We start from the raw sequence: 18,426 nt of genomic DNA, 5'->3' as shown, positions 1-18,426 counted from the left end.
TTTGTATGTAAACACAAGTTTTTTTTCAGTAATAATTTTATCAACCAAGATACAGAAGTGATTGGGAATCACAGACCTCTGATGCTCAACACCTGAACTGTTGAAACTAAAAACTTGCTGCCTTGACCTGCCTTCCAAACTGAAAACTGTATGACTACAGATTTGTTTTGCTTGTTAGGTCTGCTGATATTTAAAAGTCCAACACACTCACAAACAGTCCAGGGAATATTGTATCTCTTCCTTTGAGATTTAAGGTGCATTTAACCATGTTTTTTGCTTCTTGAATCCACGGTGTTTCCATGACTTGTAACATTTAGCATTTATTACTGTGGTTGAAGTTCAAACGGGGGAAGAGGAAACCAAGAAACTGCAGATCCAGGTATTTGTCTCTAACAAACCATTTAACATTAAAACAAACTGCCAAGGATAAAAAGGCTTTGGCCAAGTTCCAGTTTTTTTTCTCTGTCCTTTTACTCCTTCATTGATGACTTAGAAAAGACAACACGAGTAAATCCAAAGGCTTTAGTGAAAACACAAGGAGGCTGTCCCATCGTCTTTAACAAACAACTTTACAACAGAAGGGGCTTTTGGCAATGATAAAAGCAAAAAGAAAATTCAGTTTTCAACTGCAGATGTCTAGGTGAGGATCTGTCCAACCTCTTCTTCAATGCTCGGTTGAAGTTGGTGAAAAGGAGCCAGTGTAGAACAATGTGCTGAAGCAATGTTTTGCCCTGTACAAAAACCAGCACAGAATCCAATTCCAGTTAACCTCCAACTGAACAGAAGGGAAAAATTAGGCTTTCAGACCTTTTCGATATTGTCCTCATTTCAAGACGACTCCTTGTGTGAGAACTAATTTTGTTTTTTTTGTTCATTTGTTTGAATTTTGTGACCCGCAGGTGTCCAAAGTTTTAGACTGCCTCAAAATTTTAATGGTTAAAGGGGTACCAGTTATTTTTACTGCTTGTTACCGATCTCACTTGCATGGAAACTGACCAGAGATGACAAACAATAGAAATAGAAAAGACATTAGGCTTGGCAAGTCAGATTTATGCAAGAATAAGTCAATATTCTGACTGTTTAAAAAGTAAGTAAAGATTTGGAATTTCTGGGGTCAAATTGTTAGAGTTAATTCAAAATGAGCAACTTAGTGAAAATTTAAATTTAATATTTGGCCTTGATCTCATAATTTTGATATTTCACTGTTTTAACTTGCTATCTTATAATTTTCATTTAGTAACTTTGACTTAATATCTGATCATTTGACTATGACTATTTTTGTAATGTCCAATTTAGCCATCTTTTTTCACTTTTTGTTCAGACATGAACCTGCATATTGTTTGTTTTTCTGATCGAGGACTGTCTTTCTTTCTGAAGACCATTCCACCAATCATCTCCAGACTATCTGTCTGTTTTTCTGTGGCCGGATTTGTTACCTGATGGAGTCAAGAAGCCTCTGAGGACTATGGTCATGTTTCCATGCTGGCAGCAAGTCCAGAAGTTTAATATAACTCCAGTAATCATTCTCATCTTGGTTCCACAGAAGAATGCTACTCCACTTGTACCCAATGCTTCAATGACATGTTCACTCTCAAATCAGCTGAGCTGGTCATCAAGACCAAATTTTATGCTGCCTGTACACTGCATGAACTCAGGCATTGTAAATTAATTTGAATGTTTAGAAATTTTAGGTATAAGGAGGTCCTGGGACTTTGAAAGGACATTAAGGGGTCAATCATTTTTTATTTAGAATGTGAAATTCTAAAATGCCTCCATCTTCAAGTACAGTTTCATCCTTTTTTCCCTAGAATAAAACAGAATTTTCGAAAACCTTTCGTTTTTTCAAAATGTTAAGATCTAGATAAGAGGCTTGAACTTCACCAAGCCTGTTCTCAGTAAGCATGTCGTTTTTCCGTAGTATTTATTTTTGTCTTTGACGGTCGGAGGGACAAGTGCTGGATCAGATCTCTCAGCATGTGCTGCATTTTGTTTCTGTGTAGGCAGAGGGGCTCAGGACAACCACACAGTTTTATGACGTTTTGACCAAATCATAGACATAGATGAGGAAGTCGTCATCGAACTTGATAAAGTAGACAGAGGGTTTGGCCTCCACCTGGTGGATGACCATGCCCGTTCGTTTGCCGCCATCCTCTTTGGCATACTCAACCTGTTTACCCACCAGGCTGTCCACCACCTCACCAGGTTCCCTCTCTGCTGGGACACTGTCGTCTGCAGAGAGATGGTACAACAAAACATATTTAAATCAATTAAACCTGGAAAGTCTAGTCTCCAAAGACCTGAAAAGTGACCTGAAGAGGCAGGAAGACTGAAGTTTTAACTGATACCACAAGAGCTTCTGCAAAGTACTGAATTAAGTGTGTAAATGCTTTTGAAATTTTAGCTTTTGACTTTTAATACATTTGCAAAAAATTCTAAAATCACATTTACAATTACTTATTATGGCTTTTTGAGTGTAGACTGGGCAAAACTTCATATTAAATTAAATTTACACAAGGATGCAAAAACTGAAGGGGTTTGAATACTTTTTGAAGCCTGAACCCCCTCAGCCAGACCTGGTTCAGGATACTGACTACGAAATGGAGCAACCATCAGTCACCTCCTGTACATGGATGACATAAAGCTGTATGTCAGGAGTGAGCGAGACATCAACTCATTGATCCACACCACCAGGATATACAGCAACAACATCGGAATGTCATTTGGACTGGATAAGTGTAGTCGGATGATAAAGAGAGGGAAGGCTGTCAGGACTAAAGGAATTGAACTGCCAGAAGGCAGCATACCAGATGTTGAGGAAAGCTACAAGTACCTTGGAATCCTGCAGGCAAATGGGAACCAAGAAGAAGCCGCAAGGAAAGTCGCCACAGCCAAATACATACAGTGGGTACGGAAAGTATTCAGACCCCTTTAAATTTTTCACTCTTTGTGTCATTGCAGCCATTTGCCAAAATCAAAAAAGTTCATTTTATTTCTCATTAATGTACACTCAGCACCCCATCTTGAAAGAAAAAAACAGAAATGTAGAAATTTTTGCAAATTTATTGAAAAAGAACAACTGAAATATCACATGGTCATAAGTATTCAGACCCTGTGCTCAGTATTGAGTAGAAGCACCCTTTTGAGCTAGTACAGCCATGAGTCTTCTTGGGAATGATGCAACAAGTTTTTCACACCTGGATTTGGGGATCCTCTGTCATTCTTCCTTGCAGATCCTCTCCAGTTCTGTCAGGTTGGATGGTGAACGTTGGTGGACAGCCATTTTCAGGTCTCTCCAGAGATGCTCAGTTGGGTTTAGGTCAGGGCTCTGGCTGGGCCAGTCAAGAACGGTCACAGAGTTGTTCCGAAGCCACTCCTTTGTTATTTTTGCTGTGTGCTTAGGGTCGTTGTCCTGTTGAAAGGTGAACCTTCGGCCCAGTCTGAGGTCCTGAGCACTCTGGAAGAGGTTTTCTTCCAGGATATCTCTGTACTTGGCCGCATTCATCTTTCCTTCAATTGCAACCAGTCGTCCTGTCCCTGCAGCTGAAAAACACCCCCACAACATGATGCTCCCACCACCACGTTTCACTGTAGGGATTGTATTGGGCAGGTGATGAGCAGTGCCTGGTTTTCTCCACACATACCGCTTAGAATTAATGCCAAAAAGTTCAATCTTGGTCTCATCAGACCAGAGAATCTTATTTCTCATAGTCTGGGAGTCCTTCATGTGTTTTTTGGCAAACTCTATGCGGGCTTTCATGTGTCTTGCACTGAGGAGAGGCTTCCGTCGGGCCACTCTGCCATAAAGGGCTGCAGTGATAGTTGACTTTGTGGAACTTTCTCCCATCTCCCTACTGCCTCTCTGGAGCTCAGCCACAGTGATCTTTGGGTTCTTCTTTACCTCTCTCACCAAGGCTCTTCTCCCACGATTGCTCAGTTTGGCTGGACGGCCAGGTCTAGGAAGAGTTCTGGTCATCCCAAACTTTTTCCATTTGAGGATTATGGAGGCCACTGTGCTCTTAGGAACCTTGAGTGCTGCAGAAATTCTTTTGTAACCTTGGCCAGATCTGTGCCTTGCCACAATTCTGTCTCTGAGCTCCTTGGGCAGTTCCTTCGACCTCATGATTCTTATTTGCTCTGGCATGCACTGTGAGCTGTAAGGTCTTATATAGACAGGTGTGTGCCTTTCCTAATCAAGTCCAATCAGTTTAATTAAACACAGCTGGACTCCAATGAAGGAGCAGAACCATCTCAAGGAGGATCAGAAGAAATGGACAGCATGTGAGTGTCACTGCAAAGGGTCTGAATACTTATAACCATGTGATATTTCAGTTTTTCTTTTTTAATAAATTTGCAAAAATTTCTACATTTGTTTTTTTCTGTCAAGATGGGGTGCTGAGTGTACATTAATGAGAAATAAAATGAACTTTTTTGATTTTGGCAAATGGCTGCAATGACACAAAGAGTGAAAAATTTAAAAGGGGTCAAACTTTCCGTACCCACTGTACACAGAGTAAGGCAAGTCCTAAGAAGCCAGCTAAATGGGAACGGTCTACGCCATGAGCCCCTACACCCTACCGGTCATCAGATACCCCCGCTGACATAATGAGCTGGTCAAAAGACGAGACAGAGGCCACCGATGTCACAATGCATGGAGGGTTTCAACCCAAATCCAGTATCCTGAGACTGTACACTAAAAGGAAGGACGGAGGCCGGTGACTGGTGAGCGTCAGAGTATAAGATCATTTACCATTTACCAATTGAGTTACCAAGTGAATATGTCAGGCAACAGAAGCTCGAAGAAGAGACAGAGGAACAAGAACCATTATGGCAGGACAAACCCCTGCACAGCATGTACCACAGCAGTGTTAATTTTGACAGCAGATTTTAATTTAGTTTTAGTCATAGTCTTTTGACTAAAATGCAATTTTAGTTTTAGTCATATTTTAGTCATCTGCTTTGTTTTAGTTTTAGTCTAGTTTTAGTCGACTAAATAGCATAAGATTTTAGTCGACTAAAATCTGTTGGGTTTAATTTAAGTGTAATTTAGTAAAACTATTGTAATATACAAAATATTCTAAATTAAAATTAAATGAAAAACAAGTTTCATTAAATATAGATGGAATATGGCCTTTCCATAAAAGACCAAAAATTAGATATGCATCGTTTATAACTTGCATATGACATTCTTCATTCTTTAAAGCAAAAGTGCAACTCCAAAATATTTAAAAGAAAAACTGTATTATAGCAGTAATGCCATTGCATCAAAGATGAAACTGACCCATATATCTTCTCTTTGTTTTCTCCCAGCTGTTTCCATTTCATTATAGTTTAAGTCAGACAGAAACCCAGTGTAGGCTATGATGATGTCATGTACTCACACATCCCACGTCACTAGGTGAATCAGTTACTTTTTAAATGTGCGTGTGCGTCTAAGAAGATTGATTCTGATTGGATCTTTTCTAAAAACGTCCCTCACTCACATTTTCGTCTCGTTTTTATTAGTCAACAAAAATGTCAGTATATTTTTATTTAGTTTTCGTCGTCATCACTTAATTTTTATTTAGTTAACATCTCATTTTTGTCAGTGAAAACTTGTCGTTGACGAAAATTATAACGAAAATACTTCGTCAACGAAATTAACAATGTACCACAGACAGATAAAAGAAGTGGCTGACATCGCAAAGTCCCACCAGTGGCTGGAAAAGATGGAAAGACAGCACAGAGGCACTAATCATAGCAGCACAAGAACAGGCCCTGAGCACAAGATCAATAGAGGCTGGGGTCTACCACACCAGGCGGGACCCCAGGTGAAGGCTGTGTAAAGATGCCCCTGAGACAATCCAGCACATAACAACAGGTTATAAGATGCCAGCAGGCAGGGCATACATGGAACCAAGTGGCTGGCATAGTGTACAGGAACATCTGTGTCGAGTATGAGCTGGAGGTCCCAAGGTCAAAATGGGATACACCTCCACAAGTGGTGGAGAATGGCTGAGCTAAGATCCTGTGGGACTTCCAGATACAGACGAACTAGTGATGGCTAACCAACCAGACATAGTAGTGGTGGACAAACAGCAGAAGAAAGCCGTAGTGGTAGATGTAGCAATCCCAAATGATAGCAACATCAGAAAGAAGGAACATGAGAAGCTTGAGAAATACCAAGGGCTGAAAGAAGAGCTTAAAAAGATGTGGAAGGTGAAGGCAACAGTGGTCCCCGTGGTAATCGGTACCCTCTGGGCTGTGACACCCAAACTGGGAGAGTGGCTCCAACAGATCCCAGGAACAACATCAGAGCTCTCCATTCAGAAGAGCGCAGTGCTAGGAAAACCCTCAAACTGCCATCTCTCTGGTAGGGGGCCCGAGATTGAGGACACACACGCACCAATCAAGAAAAAGTCTGTTGACCCTTCAGAATTACTTGGTTTTCTGCACTTATTGGTCAAAACATGTGATCTAATCTTCTAAGGTCAGAGACACATTGTACGTATGTAATGTTCATAATACACCAACAGTCCTTTTTGTTTTAATTGAACACAAACATTCACAATACTCATGGAAACAAAATAAATAAATGAGTGAACCTTTAGATTTAATAACTAGTTGAACCATCTTTAGCAGCAACAACCTCAAACAAATTTCTTCCTGTATCTGAACTAAATCAACACAACGTTCAGGAGGAATTCTGGACACGTTCCTTACAGAACTGATTCAGTTCAGACATATTTCTATGACGTGGTGTAAACGGCGCTCTTGAGGTCATTTACTGCATCTAGGTGGATTTCTGTAGTAGATGTTCTTTAGTGTTTAAGTTCATTGTCCTGCTGCATCACCAACCTTCTACAGTTGTTCACATACTTTTTCCAGCCTCCAATGTGAATGTTTGAATGATGTATTCAGTATAAAAAATAAGAATAAAATAAACTATGCATTATTACATAAAATATAGAATTCAAAATTGTAACTTAACTGAAGATTTGACCATAATTTAAGACAGGTTTATACAAAAATGCAGGTCATCCCAAAGGCTTAACTTACATTGTCTTGCCACTGCAAGCACTATCCAGATATAATCTAAATGCTAAATACACATAAAAGGATCAGGTTGGCTCATTTAAGTTCCTCTTTAAAATCACTTCACTCACTGGAATCAGGCATGATCCGAAGGTCTCCCTCTTTATAGTCGTCCAGCAGCTGGTACATATAGAGGACGGGGTCTTTCTCATAGGTGATATAGAACCAAGTGGTCATGATGGGAGCCCGGGCTAGCACCATCCCCCTCCACTCCTCCTTCGGACCCTCCTCTGTCTCAAACATGTGCTCTACTGCTTTACCTATCATGGCATCTGCCAGGCTGACATCTGTCAGACGGGATTTAGCTGCAGGTATGAAAATTCAAAACAGGACAAAAGTCACTTTATGTCATCTTAGCAGCCCTGTGAAGCTGTGATGTCTGTAACACGCAAGAAAAGTAAACTGTCATAACTAGTTGGGCCAAAAATGACAAGTCTACCCTGAAGGTAAAAAAAAAACAGATGAGAAGTCATATTGTCACCTAAATCCCAAGGGTGTCCCCTCTGCCTTTCTGGGCTTTACTGCAGACTTGGCACAAACTTCATTAGTATAAGCTGGACTTTGTTAGCCTATATTTCAGCATGCTAACATATGTGATTAAATGTTATCATGCTGTGCATCCATACATGTAATACATTAGCATGCTAATATACCATCAATTTGTATGCTATCATCATATTTAGCCAACATTGTTATACACTCAACATTAGCTTGTGATTAATGTGCTCTGTTGTCAATTGTTATATGTATACCAATGAAACATATTAGCATGTTACATTGACGTGTGTAAAGGCTGTTTCAAACTGAATTTAAAAGTGTAATTGGAGACTGTTGAGCTGTTTCTCCCTATGTAATAATAATAAGCACAACATGCTGCTACATATTTACCAACATTATTAAGCTAATTTATTAGCATTTAGCACTGGCTTAGCATACTTAGTACAGGTCGACCGATCGATCGGCCGTTTCTGTGCACATTTTAATTAATGACATCGGCCCATTTTAAACCGATTTATAGGCAGGCACAGCTGCGACCAGCTAAGCGTTGTTGTGCGACAAGCAGGTTGTCGTCACCGGTGTTGAGTGAGCTGATGTTCCCGTCTGCTGAAAAGTGTCCAGAAACGATAAGAAAGTACTTATCTTTCCTTTTTAATTTAGCCTTAAGCATTTCATTGGTTAAGTATGAAGCTACTTTTGGAGAACGATGGCGAGTAACTATTTTTGGGTCTGTATTGTTAGCGAACTGTAGTTTAGGCTGTAGGCACGGGTACCAAAACATGCTAACAAGCCCAGCGGCTAAATTGTTATATTAGCATGCGTTGTATGGATAAACTCATGTTGTTCATTCTGTTTCTGTACAGAGCAACACACACACTGTACCCGTGCCCTGTTTACACACGGCTTCAGTCAATGATGGCAGGGAAAAACCATTCGTTTCGAACGTGTAATTACATCGTAGCGTATTAGAATTGATGCTGACCATGCTTATCATGTGTGCAACAAATCTGAAAGTAGAAACGCGTGCAATTCAGACGAATATTCTTGCTTCTTACACGCAGGATAACTTTCCTCAGTAAGTGTGTCTGTGCGTCCGATACGCACAGGAAAGAGATGAAGGGGGAAAATTAAAATCGGCCAAAAGAATCGGCATCATATATAGGCCATCGGCTGCCCTGATTTCTAAATATCGGCATCAGCCAGAGAAAATCCATATCGGTAGACCTCTGATACTTAGTGTTAGCATTTTTAGTTTGTCACTGTCAGTTCAGTCTTACCCAGTCTGTCAGGGAGCACCTCCAGCCCCTGAACCCTCTCGTCTTTATGAAGCTCCAAACCATAAACACAGTCGAAACCATCATACTTGATAAGATAGAGAGATGGGTTCACTGGGACCTGGTTGAAACACATAAAACTGAGAACACTTGTTTTGCTTGTGCCTCTCTCCATACATGCTTCTCTCATTTAATCATTCATTAAATAACAATACACATCTTAGTTTCCTGGAAGAATACACCAGTGTGACAGTGACGATACAGAGGTTAGTGCAAGTGTATGTAGATACTTGTTTGGTATTGATGCCTATACTGTTAGAGGGAAGTTGGACACATATGATTGGAGACAATGTGAAACATGAATATAAAGCAACTTCTGTTTCTGAATCTGTTCTGAATCCCTGATTCACTCAGTAAGAAAGCAATTCTTTGATTACCTGATCGAGCACTGTTCCTTTCCAGACCACATGGCCACCTCCTTCCTTCCAGACATGTTGGATTCTACAGCCAACGATGTTACGTCGCGGCTGTGACAAAACTTTGGTGGCTGGACTCAGATTGCTCTTATGTTTCCTTAATAGTGACATGAAATGACAGTAATAATTATCCTTTTTGAGATCTCGTTTGTTGTTTGTACTTTCAGATGCATCTGTGAGATGCCCAAATATAGGAACAGAAACATACATGTTCCCTGCTACAGGACATCTGAATGCAGTAATTTTGACTAAAACTAAAATAAATGAGTAGAAAAACATCTTAACTCACTTATGGGGATTCTTTTTCTTCATCATATTTGCAGAAACACCTGCATGCCCTGAGGAGAAAACACAGCACGTTTGGCAAACACAAAAGCAAAATGATGTGACAGTCTGCCCAGTAAATCCCACATGGTTTCAACTTCATTGGTCTGTAACTTTAAATGCTTTTTCAACCTTCCAAGGCCCCAGCTAATTTTAGTACTATATCAAAAATTAACCTAGACACATTTGGACTTTTTTGTTGGTTAACATTTCTTCATTTTAGATAATACTAATGTTAAAATAAAAGTGACAGAGTTCATCATTCAGCTGATATGGCACACATTTTGGCGCACATTTATAAGCTACGATCTCGTGACTCAATAGGGAATATAAATTATTCTCAGGCTTTTGAATGTTTAACTGAATAAAGCGGCTGCTGTAGCATATGAGTTTCAGAGTATACTATGGAGGGAATGCTGTTCAGGCAAACAGAGCAACAGACAGAAAATACAAGACGAAATGCTGCTGCAACATCATCAGATCAACCAGAGCACCAGCTTCTGAAGGCCACAAGCACCAGCTCCTGGCAGAGTTATATCACATGGCCAATCCACACCACAGTGTTTCAGTCGCTATGAACGGAACGATTTGGAAATGCTGTTGTAGTCTGAACCGCACAGAAAGGAAAAGGATGAACCTACACGTGTGACAAGTCAAACTGATTTCAGCATGCAAACAGTAAAGTTGATGAAGTTGTTTATTCTTTATAGTTACCATGATTTCAATAAGAACTGTACATAGGGGGGGCATATATACAGATAACCAATATATAACAAAACTGTATATCTATATATGTATATCTGCAAGTTGTCAGACATAGAAACAGACAAACAAAGCTACCACCAGGGAGTGGTTGCACAACATTTAAATGACCTCTGACCTGTATCAGCTGTGTCTCTGTGTCCCGGAGTGCTCTTCATTCATCTGGAGGCAGGGAGGCAGCCAGGCTGCCCAGCCACACAGCTACAACACAAACCAGTCCAGTTCTACAACAATGGAAAGTGACAGGCAGACAGAAATCTGAAAGTCTCTTCAGAGACTCATACACTGTCCTGTTGAGCTGCTGATCTGATCCTTTAAAACATTTGCTGACATCTATGTGTGACAAGAGGGAATTACAACAACAGAAATCACCTAGGGTCAACCCACCAGGGGTGACATAGATCATCCTTTTAATTTCAAGAAGACTGTTTTGCCCTGATCATAACTAATTAAGTCACAAACACTCAGGTTGATATTAAATATCTAGTCATCATGAAAGCACTGATCTATCTAAAAATGGGTTAAACTGCATGGCTATTTTCTCATCTTATTGTCCAGGAGCCTGCAACATGAAGGAGGATTAGTGGGTTATCCAGCTTATAAGAAACAGAGAATATAACTGTGCAAATTTTAGACTGTTTTATCTAATTAATGTTCTGACTGCCTGTGTTTAGGTAGCTCATTGTTTTGAATTGTGTGGTAATCCACTATTATTAACCTAATGTGCCAATAGTAACCATGTCAACATGTTGAATAAAACTAAGGAGATACTTCAGAGAGCTGCACTGTAGATCCCTCTAAAAATACAAAGTTAAAATTAATTACTTAATGATTTACTTGCATAAACATGTAAAGCACTAAGCTAAGAAGTTGCTGATAAGTTAGTTTCCCCTGCTGGTGAACATAACAAGTTACACTCACAGGTTTTATCCAGTCTCCAGTATTCAGGAATGGTGACGAGAGGTTGAGCACTCCAAGGAGTTGGGCTTCACGGTTAGAGGGAAGAACCAGAATTCATCCTGTGACAATAAAACACAGTTCAACAAAACTGTAAGATAAATAATGTCTAAACAAATGTAGCCATGCCAGTTATGTTTTATTTTAGTGTGACTTTTCATGAAAACATATAAGTTAGAAATTTTAGATTTATGTTGATTTAAGTTTCATAGTTTAGTCCTATGATGGCAAATAAGCTGCCATGATACATAAGCCATGGGAGACTATAAGATGCGGATAAAGGCTCTGTAAAAGCTAGGCCCTAGGTCTTTGGTTAATTTTTCTGGTTATGAACAGCAGGTGGTAAAATGAATCAGAATCACAGGAAATTGTTATGTTACAGAGCTCTATTCAGCAAAATGTAAATAATGAAAATAAACACTACCATCTTCACAAAAAGCCGACTGTATCTGCTGCAGACAACTTGTCTGTTCTAACAGTGAAGGTGTCTAATGATTTACATTCTGCACCTTTTCCATGGGGCATATTTGTATTCTGTCCTGAACTCTTAACTGCAGGAATCAAGCTGTCCATGTTTTATTTATCAAAACAGCATCTTGATTATGGACACTTCAGATATACTGCCTGACTGCATATGAAGCTTGAAAATAATCAAAATGAACAGATTTCATGAATAAGCTGCAAACAATGCAGAAGATAAATAAAATGTCTACATCTTACCCTGAATTTGTTAAACCTTCGGTTGTTACTAACTAGTTAGGGACCAATTGAATTGAACCTTGCATCTTATTGTGGAAAAATTGTTATTATTGTGGAATTAAACAAAATGCAGATTGGTGTAAGTATGACAGAACAGCTTCAGTTCAGCCCACAATAGATCAGCATTCAAAAGGTTTCATGTTCTGTACATGAGATTTCAATTACTGATAGTGGGGCCTGTGATGGAGTGTATCATTTATCCGCAGGCAAAATGTTATGTAACACATCTCTACTGTCCCCTTCTGTTCCCCTGTCTGCTCAAAACCTTGTTATAAAAAAAAAAACCTCTCCCACTGATTAGTAATTTAAATTCACAGATGTAAACAACTGTGAAAACAAGTTTGTGGCAAAAACTATGTATGATCCAAACCTTTTTCTTCTTCTTTTCCTTTCGGTGGCTCCCTTCATGGGTCGCCACAGCGAATCATCTGCCTCCATTTAACCCTATCTGTCTGTATCCTCCACACCCACACCAACTACCCTATCATGTCCTCCTTCATTACATCCAAGAACCTCATCTTTGGTCTTCCTCTAGGCCTCCTTCCTGGCAGCTCTAACCTCAGCATCCTTTTACCAATGTACTGTCACTGTCCCTCCTCTGAACATGTCCAAACCATCTCAATCTGGCTTCCCTGGTTTTTTCTCCAAAACATCTAACATGAGCTGTCCCTCTGATGTACTCATTCCTGATCCTATCCATCCTCATCACTCACAGAGAGAACCTCAACATCTTCAGCTCTGCTACCTCCAGCTCCTGTCTTTTTCTCAGTGCCACTCTCTCTAAACCATACAACACTGCTGGTCTCACCACTGTCTTGTACACCTTTCTTTCATTCTTGCTGAATATTTGCAATTCACATGTTTGATATGGCTTAAATTTCACATCGGATGCCCTTCCTGACACAACCCTCTGCATTTACCCGGACTTGGGACCGGCACATGAAGACACTGGAGTGTGCCCCTCTGTGGTTGCATTCCTTATTACCCACATGTAGAGTTTCTTTATTTCATTCAATACAGAAGCATTCTGCAGTTCATGGAAACAGATGGCACTATACAAAAACAGAAACATTTCTCAATTATATTTGAAGCAAAATATGAACCTAATGTGAGACAAATTTTTTACGATAGTATTGAATTTTAGTCTGCTGGTTGAGAAAGTGGACAATATGTAAAGGAAGAAGGGAAATAAATCAGTAAATAGATAACCAGTAAGACTTCACAGAACAATGGTTTGTGTTGAAAGTACAAAATGAAACTTTCCTCCATTGTATATGTGAATGCACATTAGTGAGACATTTGGAGTTAAGGAAGTCCTGAGTCACTGGCTTAGCTCAACAATCCCTCTGACTCCCGTTTCATGTTTACTATGGACAAATCTCAAATACTAAATATAGCAAAATGAAGATTTACAATGACTATGGTGGGGATGATTAGTGTCTAGAAGTATTTTGAAACTTTGGAAAACAGCTAAAGCTCCAGATTTGAAAGACATGCATGAAATGCAGTATATCAATGCATAATGTAAAATGAAAAGGTAGTTTGGAAGATGGAACCGTCCCTGAAATTGTTTTTGAAATAACGAAGAGTGACATGGAGCCTGCTAAGATTTCAGCCAAATCTTCTTTGAAAGTCATGTCTGGTAGTGATATTCCCATTGAACATTTAATGTTCAATGTTTGACAGACTAATTGATACTAAAAATAACTGTCATTTATAGCAACTGTGTTAGTACATTTTCAATATGTGCTTAAACAAATGACAATTTCAACCTATAATTTCAAGTGCTGTTAACAAATAAATGCTTGGTGCAGGGTATCCAACTAACGGCTGGTTACCTGCAGAAGAAACTAAACCAAAACCATAAGAGACATTTTACAGCATTTGGCTGCAGCTGGTGGTGATTTCCTTCCCATCACCCCGAGCAACACGATTAGTCATCTGCTGTCCTGAGGGGCTGGCCAGTGCTGGACATGAATGACTTTCTGTCCAGCACAAAACATCAAGTTTGTCAAATGTGACAGGTGGCGTTCAGTCCCAAAGACAGAGCTAAACTAGATTTTTACAAAACTTTGCATATACAAACACCCACTGTAACTGTACTGTAAGGAACTCTAGATTGAAGGCTCAATCAAACACTGAACGTTTCACTTTGTCTCGACAAAACCTCTGGATTAGATCAAGCCCCAGCAATGCCCTGACTCCATGGACCAGTACAATAAATCCAACATGTTTTTAATTTAACATCAAATCTGCTAAGTACACATTTTTTCGGTATGTCTATTTAAAAAAGAAAAAATTTAAGTATTCAGTGTTTACACCCTAGTTGGTTTTCTCCGGTTTAAGGTTGACTGTTTGTAGAATGAAGAATGTTTTGAATGTTGAAAAAAATGCCACATTTGAGTCTAAACCTCAATGGTCAATGGGTCAGTGTCTCAGTGAGTATTGTGAAGTGGAAATACAACCATCTGAACTGACTCGCATTTATAGTGATGACAAAGCCAAACTGTACTTTTGCAAACTTTTTTTTCCCCAATTCAAGACCGTAGACACAATATTTTGGAACGGCTGGGAAATTTATAACTAGCATCCATGCTAAAGCAGCAAACTAACAGAAAAATCTTTAACTAGTACTAATGCCACACTGCCACGCTTAAAGAGCTATAACGACAGAAATGTTTGAGGCACAACACAGTTGACATTACTATGAAAATGACTGACATTAGCATTTAGCAATTACTAACAAGTAGCATAGCAGTTAAAGTGTCTATGTATGTCTGTAGCTTCCATATATACTGCAGCAGAGCTGTAGCAGAAATTGTTTAGGTATAGCATCCACACTACACTACCACCCCCAGTTCACATCTGGAGAGCCAGAGAAGCAACAGACTGCTAGTCACTGCAAAATGAACATTGACAAATCAAGAACTTTTTAGATGTGGGAAATGGTTAATTTTTTTGAAAATACCTTTTGATGTGTAGTAATAACTTGTGGTTAGAACTCTGACAAGATATGGAACCAGAATTTGAAACAACATGCTTAAAATATAAAGACTATAGAAAACTGCCCAATCAAAATTGTGTCACACATTGTTTTTGCCATTTTAACAAGCATTTTTACATTGTCTGCCATGTATAAACAGAAAAACTGTTGACACTATAGGATAACCATTCTTAAGCAGCATCCATGCTTCTCTTCTTACAGTATATAACTAAGGAGAAGTGCTACAACAGCATAGTGAAAGCCTCATGACAGATGAAGGCACCTGATGGTGTTTATTGATTACAGTCTGTTAGACTTGATTGTTGTAGGTTTGATTCCAAAAAAATGGAGTCCCTATTTCAGCTCTTTCCATAGATGTTCAATAGCATTTAGATCAGGGCTCATAGAAGGCCACTTCAGAATAGTCCACTGGTTTGTTTTTAGCCATTCTTGGGTGTTTTTAGTTGTGTGCTTTGGGTCATTATCCTGTTGGAGGACCCATGACCTGTGACCAAGCTTTTCAACACTGGGCAGCACATTTCACTCCAGAATACTTTGATAGTCTTGAGATTTCATTGTACCCTGCACAGATTCAAGACACCCTGTGCCAGATGCAGCAAAGCAGCCCCAGAACATAACCAAGCCTCCTCCAGGTTTCACAGTAGGTAGTGTTCGTTTCTTTGCATGCTTAATTTTTGCGTCTGTGAACATAGAGCTGATGTGACTGGCAAAAAGCTCCAGTTTTGTCTCATCTGTCCAAAGGACATTCTCCCAGAAGCTTTGTGGCTTGTCAATATGCATTTTGGCAAATTCTAGTCTCGCTTTTTTATGATGTGCTTTGAACAGTGGAGTCCTCCTCGGTCGTCTTCCATTAAGTCCACTGTGGCTCAAACAGGGACAGATGGTGCAGTCTGACACTGAGTTCACCCTTGGAAGTTGTTCTGGGCTCTTTGGTTATCCTTCTTTTTATCCGTCTCTTCAATTTGTTTTTCTCTTGCGGACACATCCAGGAAGGTTGGCTACAGTCCTGCGGACCTTAAACTTCTGAATAATATGCACAGGTGTAGTCACAGGAACATCAAGCTGCTTGGAGATGGACTTATAGCCTTTACCTTTAACATGCTTGTCTATAATTGTCTTTCTAATCTCCTGAGACAACTCTCTCCTTAGCTTTCTGTGGTCCATGTTCAGTGTGGTACACACCATGATACCAAACAGTACAGTGACTACTTTTTAGCCTTTAAATAGGTAGACTGACTGATGACAAGTTTGAAGACACCCGTGATGCTAATTACAGGACATGCTTTAGTTTAAAATGTCCCTATGGTCAAATTCTTTTCAAACTTTTCTAGGGGTACCATCATTTTTGTCCAGGACAGTTTCATTAATTCTTCTGTTGAACCACAATTCAAAAGCAATGTCTGATTTTCATTAGTTAATTTTCAGTAATTTTTTTATTTACTGTTACTTCTGTCAGTTTGAAATTATTTCAGTGAGCATTGTGGGTTTTATCTTTAGGCAAAAGGCAGGGGTATACCATGGACAGGTCGTCAGTCACAGGCATAGCTGCTGATTTTTAAAAAAGTGTTGAATTTATGTTGTGTTCCAAATATTTCTTCCCCAGTGTTATGCTTACCAAAACTTTATAAATGAAAACCCAACCTATCTGCATGTTTTGGGCGAAGTGGACTTTTAAAAATTGGAGCCTTCACAATGTTGGAAGACAGATGTACAGTAGATGTTTTGAAAGAAAGACTTTTTGAGAGACTGGAAGGAGACAGAAATGACAAAATGCATGTATGCAATGTAATTTCTGTGAGATGAGCATCATTAAGTCGGCAGCAGGGATATAGCTTCACCTGCAGCCTCAGATTCCCGTTCTAGCTTCACCTGCAGAATCAGACTCCAGTTGACCTTTGTTTTGGTTATGAACTGAAAAAGGGACGTAGCTATAAGAAGACTCGAACATTCAAATTAGCTGTCACTAAGTTTAGCCATATAAATATATAACTATAGTTGTCTCTCTCCTCTCTGCATTGCTGACTGTATGGTAATGAAAACATGCACCAAAGGCATTTGTGAAAGGCTGCATAAAAAGGTATTTAGTGCTGGCATTCTGCGCTTTGACAGCTGTTACTCACGTTTGCTTTGTTGTTTTTCATTTTACTCGTGTCAGCAAACAAGCTTGCTAGGTTAAGCGTCAGTCAGCTAGCTGGAGAGGTTAAAACATTAATAAATATAACGTTACAGTTATTATCTGCAGTTATTATCTGCACTGGCCAACAGCAGGTTCTGCAGGGCCAGCGTCAGCCATGTTGCTCGCTCTTTTTACTCACTGGTATTTACAGCTTCACCTCAGGTGAGACGGGGCGGAGAGGGGCCTCAGACAAGCGCACAATGTCTGTCCGGCAGCGTTTCTGCACAAAAGGCAGAAATCTCCCAGACAGAAAGACAGCAACATACTGGGTTAGGTCTGTGTGTCTGCTGCTGCTTCCCCCGCCCCTCCCCCGCCACACCAACCGTCGGCGGGAGAACGCCACCGACAAAACGAGCGCTCAGCCTGTTGTTTTCGGGCCGTTTAGTTGCGGGCGGACAAGCCGCCTGACACACGGTAAGCATCGAATTGGGCCTTACCGTCAGTACTTTTTAGAAACGGAGCTCGGAGAGGATTGTAACGGGTTTTCTCGCCTCCTGCTGTCTGTCCACAGAGCTCTTTTCGACTTCACAGGAACCAGCAAAGAGTCCTCGGCCATCTCCCCGCGGAAAGCTAGGACATGGCCAGTCGCAAGACATCCGGTCAAACTTTCCACAATAAAAGCGCCAATGCGCGATACCAGACCAGAAGAGTACACGTAGTAATTGGGTTAGACTTTTGCGTTTAATGTTGAGGTTGATTAAAAGGAACATTTGAAAATAGCAGTGTTTGTTAAAATTATACCAGAAGAGAAAATCCATTTTATTTCATTATTTCCAGTGCATAGGTCCAAGATGTGTTTGGCCTACCTTAGTACAAAGAGAGGAAGCTTAGCTACATTTAAAGGAGATAATACTCCTGCCAAATGTTGTATCCTGCAGCTGTAGAAATATTAACATAAATAGGATATTGTTCAGCAACTACCAAACTCTACTGTCAACAAAATCATATGTATGTTACACAGACTGGTAACAAGATATCACCTAATAAGACGGGTTAGGGTTGACCTAACGTCAAACCAAAGACCCTATATAATAGCCTTTTAATTTTATTATTTATATAAACTTTTATTTTACTTTTTCGCCTCACTTCCGGTGGTATTGTTGTCAGTCTGACTATTTGATTTCC

General features: G+C 39.8%; 1 protein-coding gene across 7 annotated transcripts; it reads right to left on the bottom strand.

Annotated features, from left to right (window-relative positions):
• Positions 1-1,813: 1,813 nt before the first annotated feature.
• LOC113124298 (spindlin-Z-like) lies at positions 1,814-17,895 on the bottom strand. 7 transcript variants are annotated; one of them, XR_003295023.2, is made up of 9 exons: positions 17,739-17,895; positions 11,327-11,424; positions 10,524-10,629; positions 9,609-9,657; positions 9,281-9,416; positions 8,847-8,964; positions 7,143-7,376; positions 1,962-2,229; positions 1,814-1,896 (listed from the first exon to the last, which is right to left on the bottom strand). XR_003295023.2 is itself a non-coding variant. In XM_026296925.2 (8 exons), exons 3-8 carry the CDS (start codon positions 10,561-10,563, stop codon positions 2,030-2,032), a joined length of 777 nt encoding a protein of 258 aa, XP_026152710.1. In that variant the 5' UTR covers positions 10,564-10,629; positions 11,327-11,424; positions 17,739-17,895; the 3' UTR covers positions 1,814-2,029. The 7 variants fall into 7 exon arrangements, 6 of the variants coding, with proteins under 6 accessions (XP_026152710.1, XP_026152711.1, XP_026152716.1 ...); XM_026296925.2 differs by having other exon boundaries at positions 1,814-2,229; XM_026296926.2 differs by having other exon boundaries at positions 1,814-2,229; positions 10,524-10,606.
• Between the last annotated feature and the right edge of the window lie 531 nt (positions 17,896-18,426).

The sequence above is a fragment of the Mastacembelus armatus genome, chromosome 12 (genome assembly GCF_900324485.2).
Source record: "Mastacembelus armatus chromosome 12, fMasArm1.2, whole genome shotgun sequence".
Lineage (NCBI taxonomy): Eukaryota > Metazoa > Chordata > Actinopteri > Synbranchiformes > Mastacembelidae > Mastacembelus > Mastacembelus armatus.
The sequence above is the reverse complement of the archived record's forward strand: the minus strand, read 5'-3'. Positions and strand labels throughout refer to the sequence as shown.